The sequence below is a fragment of the Rattus norvegicus genome, chromosome 8 (assembly GCF_021556685.1).
Source record: "Rattus norvegicus strain SHRSP/BbbUtx chromosome 8, alternate assembly SHRSP_T2T, whole genome shotgun sequence".
Classification (NCBI taxonomy): Eukaryota; Metazoa; Chordata; class Mammalia; order Rodentia; family Muridae; genus Rattus; species Rattus norvegicus.
The window spans coordinates 100,800,478-100,814,341 of NC_141541.1; the positions used below are offsets into that span (position 1 = coordinate 100,800,478).

At 39.9% G+C, this 13,864-nt stretch overlaps 1 protein-coding gene and 1 long non-coding RNA gene across 2 annotated transcripts in view; one reads left to right on the plus strand and one right to left on the minus strand.

Annotated features, from left to right (window-relative positions):
• LOC148004299 (uncharacterized) overlaps positions 1 to 13,864 on the minus strand; it is a 31,387-nt gene that overhangs the window by 15,981 nt on the left and 1,542 nt on the right. The window lies entirely within an intron of this gene.
• Plscr4 (phospholipid scramblase 4) overlaps positions 1 to 13,864 on the plus strand; it is a 37,606-nt gene that overhangs the window by 15,007 nt on the left and 8,735 nt on the right. The window contains 3 exon segments of the mRNA NM_001012000.1: positions 754 to 864; positions 10,231 to 10,454; positions 13,357 to 13,399. Coding sequence (NP_001012000.1) covers positions 754 to 864; positions 10,231 to 10,454; positions 13,357 to 13,399 — 378 coding nt within the window.

Sequence of the window (13,864 nt, forward strand, 5' to 3'; positions counted from 1 at the left end):
TTAACAGAAATCAGGTGAAGCAAAAGAAAGTTGGGAGAGAAATCCAGAGAGGAGCGCTGTGAGAGGATGTGGTGATCTTTGGCCTAGAGGCAAAAGAGGTGATGATTCTGCCTCACAGTTAGGGTCTTTTGTTTCCTCTGATATAAAATTCAGCCATTTATTTATGAAACTGAGGCCCTTTCTTACAGTGAGTCAAGTAAGGATTTCCTTTAATCTCAGCGAGAGAACAAGAGATAGTATAATACAATGGCTTCTGTACCATCCTTGCAGCCACCTCTGTGACACTGGGACCAAGTGGCTTTTAGGAAGAATTCAGTAAGAGTCTGAGTCACAGCAGACATAGGCTGAACCAAGTCTGACTGATGTGTTTATGGCTGTAACTACTGAGAATTTATTTAAGGTTTTCAATTTAGATACCATGTCTCCAAAAGGCTATAAAAATTAGCTTTATATTTCCAGTGTTCCTCAGACAAAGAACCTCTCTTGCCTGCAGGAGATTAACTGTGTAGGTGGGAGTCAGCAGGTGGTCAGCAGGAGCAATGAAAGCTTAGGCTGCAGCCACAAACACAGTGTGATGTTTAGTTTCCTTTTCAGAACTTACATTCAGCCCAACATTCATGAAATTTATTAACAGGCGCGTTTCATAAGAATTATGAGTGTATTTTTCTGTGCTTATTATAAGAGACAAAAATGGCTGCATTTTGCAATCATGTTATCGCTTACTGTGTGGGTCATGTCCCTCTCTTCCTCAAGGTGTGGTCCCCACAGCCCCTGAGCAGCCTACAGAAGAAGCGGAAAATCAGGTAAAAGCAACAACTGCTGTGCCCGATGCTCCTCCTGACTACAATTCTCATTTTGTACCAGGTAAGGTGAATCAACCTCTTCTGGAATACCATAAGCAGTTGTTAAGGTCAATTTCTCAAACAAACATTTGATTTAACCAATAAATACGGAGAGTTGACAGCGGGCCAGTTGAACATATTCCTGTGAGCCCAGGCTGTGGATTGGAAGGCACGGAGGTTGTGAGTCGTCAAAGTAGGAATGATCCCCTCTGTTCTTAGTGGACAGTAAAAGAGAACGCCACGGGGATACAGAACAGGGTGCTGTCTGACACTACCAGATTTTGGAAGAAAGCAGTGTTGGGTAAAGCCGGCTTTGATAGACAAGGAAATTACCTGAGTCTTACATAGAGTTTGTGAAGATCTGGTATGAGGCACTATGGGTAAATGTCAGGGGAGACGAAGGGGCAGAGCATAGCTGTAAGTAGTGACTCTGACACTATGGGATGGATTGTTATGTCTTAACACTATTGGTGGAGACTCCCATAGTTCTAGAGTAAGTTTGGGAGAAAATAGTCATTTTAGGAAATAATCACACCACGTTCAAGGAAAACCCACTGTTAAAATCAGGATCTGGTCAGTATGGGAATTTCTTGGGTTTTCTCTATATCAAAAATAGGTGGAGTTAGGCATTTACCTCAGTCGTAGGAGACTTTGTCTAGAAAATGAAGGCCATGGGTTCAGTCCCAGGAGACTTTCTTCACATTAAACAGGTCGGTTAAAAATGGATTCAATGCCAAGTGTACTGCTAATGAATTGTCACCAACAGTGACAAGTCATTGTGTTTGCCTCCTAGTGGGTAGACCACATCTTTTAACAATAGTTGACAGGACAGTTTTACACATGCCTATGGTTACTCTGTCACTCCTCTCTCTTCTGCTGAAACCTTCATCCAGGAAATCCCTTCCTACTTCAATCTCTGTCTCTCACTATCTCTCTGTGTCCCTCTCTCTGTCTTCCTTTCTCTGTCTTTCTCTAGCTCTCTCTGTGTGTCTGTCTCAGTCTTCCTGCCCTTCGTGCCTCTCTCTCTCTCTCTCTCCCTTCCCCCTCTTTTCTCTCTCGTATGTTTCTGTCTCTCTTCCCTGTCTCTCCCTGTGTGTCCTGTGTGTCCCTCTGCTTTTGTGTCTCTTTTTCTCTCTGTTTCTGTCTCCCTCCCCCCCCTCTCTCTCTCTGTGTGTGTGTGTGTGTGTGTGTGTGTGTGTGTGTGTGTGTGTATTCCCTATCTGTGTCTCTCCCTGTGTGTCTGTCTGCCTTTGCGATTCTCTCTGTGTCTCTGTCTCTGTGTGTCTTGGTTCTCCCTGCACCCTCCACCCCGTTTGTGTGTGTGTGTGTGTGTGTGTGTGTGTGTGTGTGTGTGTGTATGTGTGTCATAGAGTTTAATTAGCATTGCTTGCAGGAACATAGGCTACAGGAAAATGATACCCTCTTTCCCCGCAACCATTAACTGCTAACAGTCCTCCAGCAGCTGCGAAGCCTCGTGAGCAGATCGCCACAGCTTTTGTGGGTCAGGAATCCAACAGCTGTGCTGTGTCTACAAGGCATTGTCTTTTTGCACCAGGCCTTCTTCATGTTCATCATAACTATGCCTCTGCTTTACTACTGGGCACATTTTGCCTAAAAAGTCAATATCGTAACTCACTGGGAACATTGGTTAATGGCTTCCCCATCTCAGCAGCCTATGTAGTACCTTCTGGTACTATGAAAACCAGCCACTGAGGAAAAGGCTTCTAGTTAAGTTCCAGCCTGATTATTGGTCTATATCTATATTCAAAGTGAATGCTTTGTATTTTGAGCAATAAGACTGTGCCATCAAGTTCAGTTTGGGGATGAAGAGCATTGGCAAGAACTTATCCTGTTTTTGCAGCCTGTGGCACCTCCAAGTCCAACAACTCAGGGAAGTGTCAATTCTAGCAGCATGAATCATGTTCTTCTAATTCACAGAAACCAGAAATAGTATACTTGCAAATTTTGGTTTAATGAAATTATTTAATTCAAATAGCATTTATTTTCCAATCTAGTTCTAAATGTATTTTTCCAACCAGAAATAATGCCCTGTATTGTTTATTAAAAGCATAGTTAATAAATAAACCATGGTTACATGGAATCTATTAGAGAAGACAAAATAGTATGACTTTTTGAAGTAAAAATCAATGGTAATACCAAAGATTATTAGGTATGAAAATCCCATAGGCAGTTTCTCACACTGACATTGGCAGAAAGCTTTATACTAGAGTTCTCTGTAAATTAATGTGAGGTATGGTGTTTATACAAAGTTAAACATGTATTTTTTTTCAGTTTGTTCTCCTACAGAAATAGTCAAAACCATTACAGGCAATTTTCAATTCAGAAGGAAACATAATGTGCCACTTTCTTATACACAACTTTTCCACAGTTTTTCTTCTTCATTTTTAACAGGGGTTAGTACATACTTATAATAAAAATCACTCATTTATATAAATTTGTACATAATTTTAGGAAGTTAACCATTGTACTGAATAAGTCCTTAACATAAGTTCTACTTTTCGTCTGGCTACTGATCATCAACTATTATTACTTTAAGTGCTTTTATAGGAAATGTACAAGATATGGTAATTGACTCATTTACATAATATAATGATTAGTAGTCTTTAAATGAGGGTTTTGAAAATCTGAGGAAGGATCCCTGACTCCTAGTTCAGCACCCTCATAATAGTTCTTTCAGTAATTACAGTACATTCTTCATGATAAGCTTAAACTTAAAATGCCTCTCATTCTTCTTCTATAGATACTCATCTTGGTTCTCATTTAGTTTTAAGTTAAAAGCATTTTAAATTACCATTACCAATCATTTAATTATATGTACTTTCAGTCTTTATCAAGTGTAGAGAGAATATCTTGTGTATTCTGTGGGATGCATCACCTGACAATTAAAAAGCCTCTGGCCAATGGCTTAGGCAGGAAATGAGAGGTGGGACATCTGGGAGGAGAAAGAATTCTAGGACAGAGCCAGGAGGGAGCTTTGCCTGGAAAGATGTGAGGAGAGAGACACAGGGTGCCTGAGCACTGGTAACCAGCCAGGTGCTAGAATGTAGGTTAAAAAATATGGGTTATCTGTAGTCATGATCTAGTCAGAGTAGAGCCTAGCTATGGGACCAAGGTATTTGTAAATATATTTTTTAATCTGAGTCTTATTTCTGGGAGCATGGGGCTTGGAGGAAGAACTGCACCTAACTTCTACAATCAAGAACTCTATCCCTATCCTTACAAGCTGGTTTTCTCAGTGTTCTTTGGCATTCTCTTGAGTCCTGCATGGCTCCCCCTGTCTTCTGTCCACTCTTCCTCTTCTTTTTTCTACTCTCTTATGAAATGAACTTGATAATCCAACTAGTTTTGTGTACTTTAAGATACTTATAAATCCCATTCTGACCCATTTTAGCACATTACACTTCAGATTTTCCGTTGCACCTGCCTGGATACCACCACGTTCTCTGCATAGATACATGTTCTCAAACACAACCACTGAACCAAATTTGACATATTACTCCCATATTTGTACTTTGTTTTCCACACTTTGGAAGCAGGTAGGAACACAAACCAGAAATATTATCATTGTTCTTTAATAACCAGTCCACTAATGAGTCAACACATTTTTTAAAATGCCAGTTTCACTGATCTTTTCTTCAACACAATTGCCTTACATCTGGATGCTAGCAAGCACCTCTTGCAAATGTAGTGTTGTGTACTAAGGATTACAAATGTGAAACACCTATCCTTTTTCCTCATGGCATAGAGTTCAAGATGTAGATACATAACATAAGGTCTGCCCTGCTCTCTAGCCTTGTCTATGAACACCTCCACACAGCCCTTCCTTCTACAGAGTTGAGCCTGCTTTGTTCAGTTCTTGTTCTGATCTTTGTTCTCATAAGTCCTTTCCTTGCCATAGAGAGCCAGGGTGAATGAGTCAGCATTTATGTCGTAGTTCATCTTGTCTTCATTGGTTAGAAGCCACTTCTGTCATCCCTTAATACACTATGTGTTTCTCCATGACTACAGCAGTTAAGTGCTTTATAATAACCATTTGCTTTTCTTACAAACAATAATATGCTCCAAAATACAGAAGGCAGTAATGAGTGTGTAAGTCTCTGTCTGGCCTCAATCAAAGCAACTGGCTCCTAGGCTGATTTGATTAATGCTCCCTAGATAAAGTAATGTTTACCTCATAGCTTCATTTTAAGATAGCATTAGAGAATTGATTTTATAGTTCAAGACTTTGTTAACAAGCTTTTATCATAGATTGGGATGTCACATATTCATTTAACTTCAAAAACTAATGCCTAAATTGCAGGAATTTTGGTCCCCTGCACAACTGGTTATTTTTCTCAGTGTTGGTTAATACAAGACCACTTTGCTTCTATGACTAGGGAGGATAGGGGAGCAGAGAGAAATTTAAGGATTGAAGTAGTTTTTGGCAGTTGAGTTGCGAGCTCTACAGCCCTCCACAGAGTCCCCTAATGAGTGTCCCTAATCCTTGCTTATAATGCAGTTGGGATATTGAGGTAATGTAGTTAATAATATAGTAAATGTTATAAAATGCAGAAATATAGATGCGGAAAAGGCTTCTGTCAGTTCGGCATCTTTTCATGATAAGAACCTTAAAGAAACTAAAAACAGAAAAAACATATCCCAATATAATAATGGCTGTATAGGTGCCATCTATAATTTATATTATACCAAATAAGAAAAAAAAGTGAGTTTTCTCATTTGAAACATGGAATGGCGCCACTCTCTCCATCCTTACTCAGTTCAGTGCTTGAACTCTTAGCTAGAACAGTAAAACAAGAGAAAGAAGACTATAAAGAAAAAGGAACAAAACTCTAAGTACTCCTATTTGCAGATGACATGATTCTCTACTTAAAGGATCCTTAAAACGCCATCAGGAAGCACTTAGACCTAATAAACACTTTCAGCAAATTGTCAGGATGCAAAAACAGCATAAAAAACCAGTTGCCTTAGTATAGACCGATTACAGCTTGCCAAGAAAAACTCCATTCACAGAGGCGTCAACCTAACAAAACACCCAAGAACATATGTCCTAAGCATAAAGGTTTTAAAAAGTTAGGAAAGAAATGAATGAAGACCTGAGACCTCTCCTGCCCATGAAATGGAAGCTGTCGTCGTAAAGGTGGTTGAATTATTGAAAATGATCTTCAGATTGCACACAACCCTAACAAAATTTCAATTTCATTCTTCATAAAACTAGAACATATAATACTAAAATGCACACAGAACCAAAAAAAAAAATAGTCAGTATAGCCTAATGTATCCTAAGCAGGGAAAAGCAGCAACAACAACAGCAACAGCAGCAACAACAAGGAAAACGCCCAAATGCATAATCTCAAATTGTATTAAAGAGCTATAGTCATTTTTATGATACTGGCACAAAAGCAGACATGTAGATTGTTCTCCATTACTGATCAAATGCTGAACAAAACTAACTTAGGTATGGAAAGGGTTTGTTTCAGTTTCTAGGTCATAATCCATCCCCTCATCAAGGGAAGCCAGAGCAGGAGCTCAAGGCAGGAGCTGAAGCAGAGACGTTGGAGGAACCCTGCATATTGCATCTGACTTGCAAAGCTTTGTCCTTGTACAGGGCCTGTGAGGTCCCAGGTCCACTGGCCCAAAGATGTCACTGCTCACAGTGGGCAGGGCCGTCTAACATCAACATCATCTACTAACCAAGAAAATGGCCCAAAGAGATGCTCGTGGGCCCATCTGATGGAGGCAATTCTTCAGTGAAGAGTTCCTGTTCCCCAATGTGTCAATTTGACAACCAAGACTGGCCATCACATAAGCCACTAGAATGTAGGATTCAGAGATAAATCTACAGTGATATAGCCACCAAAGTTTCAACAAAGTTGTCACAGTCATACACTGGGAGCAACTGGGCACAACCTCTTTTAAAAAATGATGCTAGGGAAACTGGACACTCATACATAAAAGAATAAAATTAGATCTGTATCTCTCATTCTACACACACACACACACACACACACACACACACAATGGATTATAGGTCAATGTAAGACCTGAAATTCTGAAACTGCTATAGAAAAACTTCACAATCAAGGCACAGGTTAAGACATTTAAAAGAAGGACTTTACAAGAAAAACTCCCAAGAACGGACAAATGGGGTTGCAGGAAATGAAAAAGCTTCTGTACAGCCAAGGCCAAAAGGAGAATTATGAGCCAGTCTACAGAACGGAGAAAACATTGCCAACTGCACATCAGATAGAATATTAATATCCAGAATAATAAACCGCAAAAATCAACAGAAACCTAATCTATAAATGAACTGAGAGGGCAATTCGGAAGAGGAAACACAAACTCCCAAAAACACTTTTAAGATTTCATTACAAGGGTCGGGAGGTACACAAACACAAAGGTCTCAGTGAGTGTGTGGAGGTCAGAGGCCAAGTCTGGAAGTTGGTTCTCTTTTCTTACTGAGTTCTGAGGACGGAACTCAGGGTATTAGACTTGTACTATAAATGGTTTTACCCACTTAAGCATCTGGCTAGACCCTAAAAAAAATATTTGAAAAGGTGTTCAACATCTTTATGGTCAGAAATGTGTAAATTAAACTTTATTGATATGTTGTCTTATCCCAGTCAGAATGGCCATTATTTAAAAAAGAAGTTAGCAAATGCTGGAGAGAATGTGCAGAAAAAGAAGGGTCCTTACTCAAGGTGGGTGGACTGAATGTGTAGATTCATGCGGCCACAGTAGAAATCATTGTGGATCTTGCTCAGAAAGGTGAACAGAGCCGCCACGTGACTTGGCTACATCGTTCACGGTTATGGACCCGAAGTATGCCAAGTCAGAATGCCATAAAGATACTTTCCTAGATGTCCATCAACAACAGATCCAGCCTGGATGACCATCAGCATATGAGGGAAGGAGAACCAGTGTAGTGGAGTAGAATACATGTGGCACGGAGACAGATGCTTTGGAGATGGGGAGGACCATCAAGGGAATGATAAGGATGAGGGAGCTTAGGAGGAGGACAGATGACTGGGGACAAGAGACAATGATGCCTATGTGAAAATGTCTCACTGAGAGCAAGTTGTATGCTTTAAAATTTAAAATCTAAAAAATGCTTTAAAAGGAAAACCTTAGTAGTCAGAGTGTTTGAATTCTCCGTTTGTCACATACTTGGTAGTGTCCTTCGCAAATTACTCAATCCTCAGCCCAAGAAGAACTCCTAGCCTTTAATCCTTTAATGGATGTCTTTAATCACAGCACTTGGGAGGCAGAGACAGGTGGATCTTTCTAAGTGTGAAGCCAGCCTTGTCTATGGAGAGAGTTCCAGTCCTGCCAGGATATTTGTTCACAGACTGGTGAAATGGCTCAGTGGTTAAGAGCACTGGCTGTTTTTTCCAGAGGTCTTGAGTTCAAGTCCCAGCAAGCACATGGCGGCTCATAATTATCTGTAAGGGGATCTGATGCCCTCCTCTGGCCTGCAGATGTATTGCAGCAGAATACTCAGACATAAAATAAAATAAAATAAAATAAAATAAAATAAAATAAAATAAAATAAAATAAAATAAAGCAATGGGGATCAAGCCAGTAAGCAGCCCTCCTCTGTAGCCTCTGCTTCAGCCGCTGCCTTGAGTTCTGCCCTGACTGCCCCTCCATGATGAAATAAACCCTTTCCTCCCTAAGTTGCTTAAAAAAAAATAATGTTCATACAAAATGTGTACATGAAATGTGTACATGGATGACGACAACACTGTTGTTATAATCACCACAGTAAACCTGAATTAAAGAACTGAAAGAATGTTATATATTCCACATCGCAGAATGCTAATGAACCATAAAAACCAATGAAATATTGCAAGAGCAATGCGTGTGCTATACGTAAATAGAATTTGAAAACATACGGATGGAGAGAAACCTGACTCCCAGGTTGCATACTGTCCACTACCATCTACACGGCATGCCCACCCTGGGCAAACCACAGAGAAGGGTTTCTAGAAATGAGAGAGGAAGAAATAAGAGTGACTGTTCAGATGAGAAGGCATCTGAATTTAGTCAGTGGGGATGGTTGTTCAACTTCTCTAGCAGGGAGAACAGCAGCGGCAGCAGCAGCAGCAGCAACAGCAGCAACAAAGCCCGCTGAATTATATATTTAGAGAAGGATCGTCAAGATGTTTTTCTTCGTTATTTTGACTTGGACATTGTGTTTGATAACCGGACACTGAGCCAGGAATCTCTGTTTTGAGAATTCCAGGCTATTTTTGAAGCACTTACTGTATTGTGGCACAATTAAAGAAACGACCCCCAAATAACCCTCTTACACATTTGACAGTAGTGCACTTAAACAACCAAGTTTTGAAATTTAGATCCCTTGTTTTTGTTTTTCTGTACTCCTGTCCAGCAAACATGACCCCAGCAGATGCGTTAGTTATTTTATAACATTTTAATAATCTTCATGCCCTTCTAAAAAAAAAACATGGGAAAATGCTGTTCCTGGGATTTTAAACGATTTGTAATGACAGAGACAGTGTTCATCAGATGTTGGATAGTGGTTGGGTGTGAAGAATTGGCCATAAATATGGATAAGTACTTTGGACTGAGCATCTCATAACCCTACCTTAACCAAGTTCACCAGCTGGGACCTATAAGAATGGCTGGGAGGGAGTGTCTGTTTTGAGGTTTGCTCAGGTCATGAGAGTGAAACCCTTATGAGTTAGTGATCTTATGAACGATGGCATGAGATTGATGGCCTGGGTCTTCCTGAAGGTATTCACCCCCGGCCATGAAGTAGATTAGCAAAGGCTAGATTTGCAGTTGATCTTGGGAGTCCGCAGCTTAGAGCCAGGGAAGGGAACACTTGTTGAAACCACTCCACTTGTGGCGGTCTGAGTAAGAAACAAAACTTAAGAAGTTGACTCTGAGAGAAACTGCCTGAGGACCAGATGAAAGGCAAAAAGGAGCGATTGAACAGACAGTCCAGGATACATAGTTAAGGACCCCTTTGCAATACGCTGTAAATGACAGTGATAATTGCATGTCAGACCTCGTGCTAACTTCATTAAAACCAATGAAATGCATGTATGATCCCCAAAGAAGAGACTCCTCATGCAGTGAGAGGCTGTCTTATTTCTCAGTGTGTTGAACTCCATTACTATATCTGTGAAATAGGCATTATGACATCACAAGTTTTCAGAGGATCGGGTGAACTAATATGTGAATAATCCCCTTAGTGCATGGTTGATATTTGGGTACTCAGAGAGCAGCAGGACTTACTTTCTTTAAGAACATGTTGTGTGGTTATTTTCTCATGTAAAAAATATATAACTTCTAATACACCACATTGATAATGCATAGTACTTTCATTTGTTTGAGAACACAGGCCCTGCTGGACCAGCTGCCCCTCCATCTGCAGGCTTGCCTATGGGATACTACGTTCCCCAGCAGCCCGGTGCCATCCCCTTGTACCATCCTACCGGTGGTACCCATCCAATCCAGTACCAGCCTGGCAAATATCCCTTGACGAGTCAGCCTGCTCCCATAATGTGGATGCCGGGGCCAGCTCCAATGCCCAACTGCCCTCCTGGTTTGGAATACTTGGCTCAGGTACTCTATTAAATCCAAAGCATTTTTCTATGAAGTATGGCCCTAGGGTTTAAGGAGAGGGAACAAGATGTTGGCTAGAGCACACAGGGAGATAAGTCACTGACAGTAGAGGCTGGCGGTGGTGGCTTTACAGGTAGCCAGTGAATACAAGGATGCGTTCATAGGACATACTCGTTCTTGATGCAACAAACATAACTTTCAAAGTGTTCAGTGTGACTTTCTGAAAGAAATTAGAAAACTAGGAATGAGAGCCACTAAAACCTGATGCTATGCCATTTACTTAAAAACAAAACATACTCATTAAGAAAACCAAAGTAAGAAGAGAACACTAGACAAAGGGAGGGGGAATCATAGAATGTTCAACGCCTTGGCTTCTTCTCAACATCTCGGGCTCTCTTTAACACCCCTGGACCTCCAAACACATCAATTTAAATAAGTATAAAATGTTGCTTCAAACTAAAATCCGTGTCCCTTTTATAGGGCACGTGACTCCCCAGTTTCTGTGTCTATATGAATTATGATGATAGGATAAGAGCTGGTGTGAGATACAGTTTTTGTACAAATGATATTTAAAACCTGCAAAAGAAAACTTGGTGAAAATAAGATAAAGCTAATTGTGGAAGTGCCTTTTAATTTATAAGTCTCGTTTTGATTTTGGAAAAGGGAGTATTTTAAGTACATTAATTAGAAGAACGTCTCAATTTAATGTGTTCCGTGTAGTTAACTAAACATTTTTGCAGTTGACCTATCAGTTTCTAGTTCTCCCTGTGAAGGGACCTGTTTGTGTTAAGTGTTGAAAATCACAGTTACACTGTTGTACTGCAGATATCTGAAGGTCAGTGGTTAGAATAGAAGAATTTGAATCTTATGGGAATGATATTTCTTATTAAAGTTGCTTAAACAAACTTAATAGATGCATTTGTTGTTCAAAAGGCTTTCAGAAGTGACTACAATGAATCTCATTTAGAAAGCCCCATTTCTGTACCCAATGAGATATCCAAAGATTTTGAAACCCAAAACCTTTTGGAAAAGGTGTGTCATTATCCGCTTTTTCTCTGAGAGTAAATCAACATATTTCATGAATTGTTTTCCCTTTCAGCAATTATTTGAGTTTAAAATAAATGAGAATGAAAGAGGTTTGGAGGTAGACAAACCTGGCTTTTATTCCTCTCTACGTTCACTAACTCTAACCTTGTAGTCTTCAACTCTTATTATCTATGAAATGGTTTGGTCAGTGGCAGCCTGTAATGTTGCTGTGAGAAGTTTTAGTGGATAAACTGGTAATGGCTGTCCTTTGGTTAGCCAGCAGGCATGTTCTACAAATGTAGGCTCTGGGCACTACTAGTTACTCTTGTGTCATTCCCCTGTTTGGTGTCTTGAGATCTCTCACACAGATCACATGATACTTTGTTAAGACTACAAAGAGCCCTTACCCACCGCAGCTTTAGAATATTTCCAGAGCTTTGTCTTTGCAGGGGCTCTGCCTGTTTGTCTATTCCTTGCTGGCACAGCCACGGTAAGAACATTTTGCCCTTCAGTAGATACTTTCACCACATAGTAGATATTTTTATATTTCTATATTCTAATTTCTTAGTATTTTACAGAAGAAACCACAAACAACTTTAGCAGCCATTTTGATATCTTATATGAAATGACCCTGCAATGTCTCCTTATTAATTTATATCAGATTTATATATATTTATGAATCATGTCCTCCTATATCCTCTTTGAACTAATTGCCTCATGTGTCATCCATGTTGTTTTAAATCTTGTTGTTACATTCATATAGCTTTCATTGTTTGATGAATTTTGATCAAATGCAACATTTTAGGCAGCATCCGTGCTCAGTGATTATGAACGGTCTAATGATCTAAACGACTTAGAATTATGTTGATAATGATTCCTCTGTCCTAGAGGGAACTCTTTATCTTTTGCTGGGATGTTTTGAAGTGTAACTGATATTAGAACCATCAAACTGTTCATCCTTAATGTGATTCCAATCCCATTCAAGTAGAAGTTTCTTTAATGGCATTCCTAATCATTTTGTTGATGGACTGCTATCTTAGAATGCTTCCTCTCCTTCAAATCTTACTCACATGGTGCTACCCTCATGGCTTCAATACTAAAATGTGCACTCCAGCGAGAACCTGGTGTTGTTAGTGACCACGGTGCTTAACCACCGGGAGAGGCACTCAAGAAACCATGTGAAATGGAGACTCCTATTCAAGGCTTACCTTGGCTAGTTTACCATCCCCAAACCACAATAGAATCACATGTTCTGTGTCTAACTTATACTGTGTCGTCCTGACTTGCTACTGTATGACCATCTCAGAGAAGTTGATGGAAAAATAACCTATTCCTCTGTGCATGAATATGGCTTCTTCAACATGTTGTCACAGATGTTTCCCTGATATCAGTCAGCTCTGTCCTTTAATGTGAAACTGTTTTTCTTATTTAGATACCTCTGCTAATATTTATCTAGTTGGATGCAGATGAGATAATCTCAATTGATTCCATGTTTAGATTCCATTCCATTCAGTTTTCAAAGAGATTCTTGGCATCAATGGATACATTTTAATTATTTTTATTTTATTTCATGCATATGGGTATTTGGCCCGCATATGTATCTGTGCACCAATTGTATGCCTGATACCCATAGAGAAGAAAAAGAGAGTCGGATCTCATGGAGCTGGAATTACATGCAGATGGTTGTGAGCAATCATGTACATTGTGGGATCCAAGTGACTTCCTCTGGAAAGACAGCCAGCGATCTTAAGGCTGAGCCAACTCTCCAGATCCTGATTGATACATTTTAATATTGCATCATCACATTCTTTTCTCTTGCTGATAAATATTATCTCTGGCTTTCTGTTTTCTAAATGCTTTTGTTCTGTCCCCACAGTTGGACAATATACACGTTCTTCAGCATTTGGAGCCTGTGGAATGTATGTATAATTCGTTTTGTTTCACATTGTGTTTTGATTAAGGTATTTTAACCTGATAGAAATTTGTATTACTTCATACCTACTCCCTTATTTTATGCTGATGGGCTTTTAGTTATTTAAGGAAAGAAGACAGTTCTCTGTTACATTAGAGTCATAAAAGCAATAAAGTGAATTATTATATATAGTCTTATCCGTCCATACCCCATGCACTGATGATCTCTTGGACTCCAAAAGGACTTACATCTAACCTGGTTGGCTCCCTTGTAGCACTGCCCCTTTCCCTCTTCTGCATTCACCTTACTTAGATGGGTGCAAGAAGGAGGGGAAAGGTGGACTGAGCTAGCCAGAGCCCCACCATTCACTACAGTCAATGGCAAAGAGAAAACAGAATCTAAGAAGGCCTGGCTATTGTTATAAGTCTGGAAAGACAATCGCTGTCTGGTAGCTCTGATCTCAGCTCCCTAC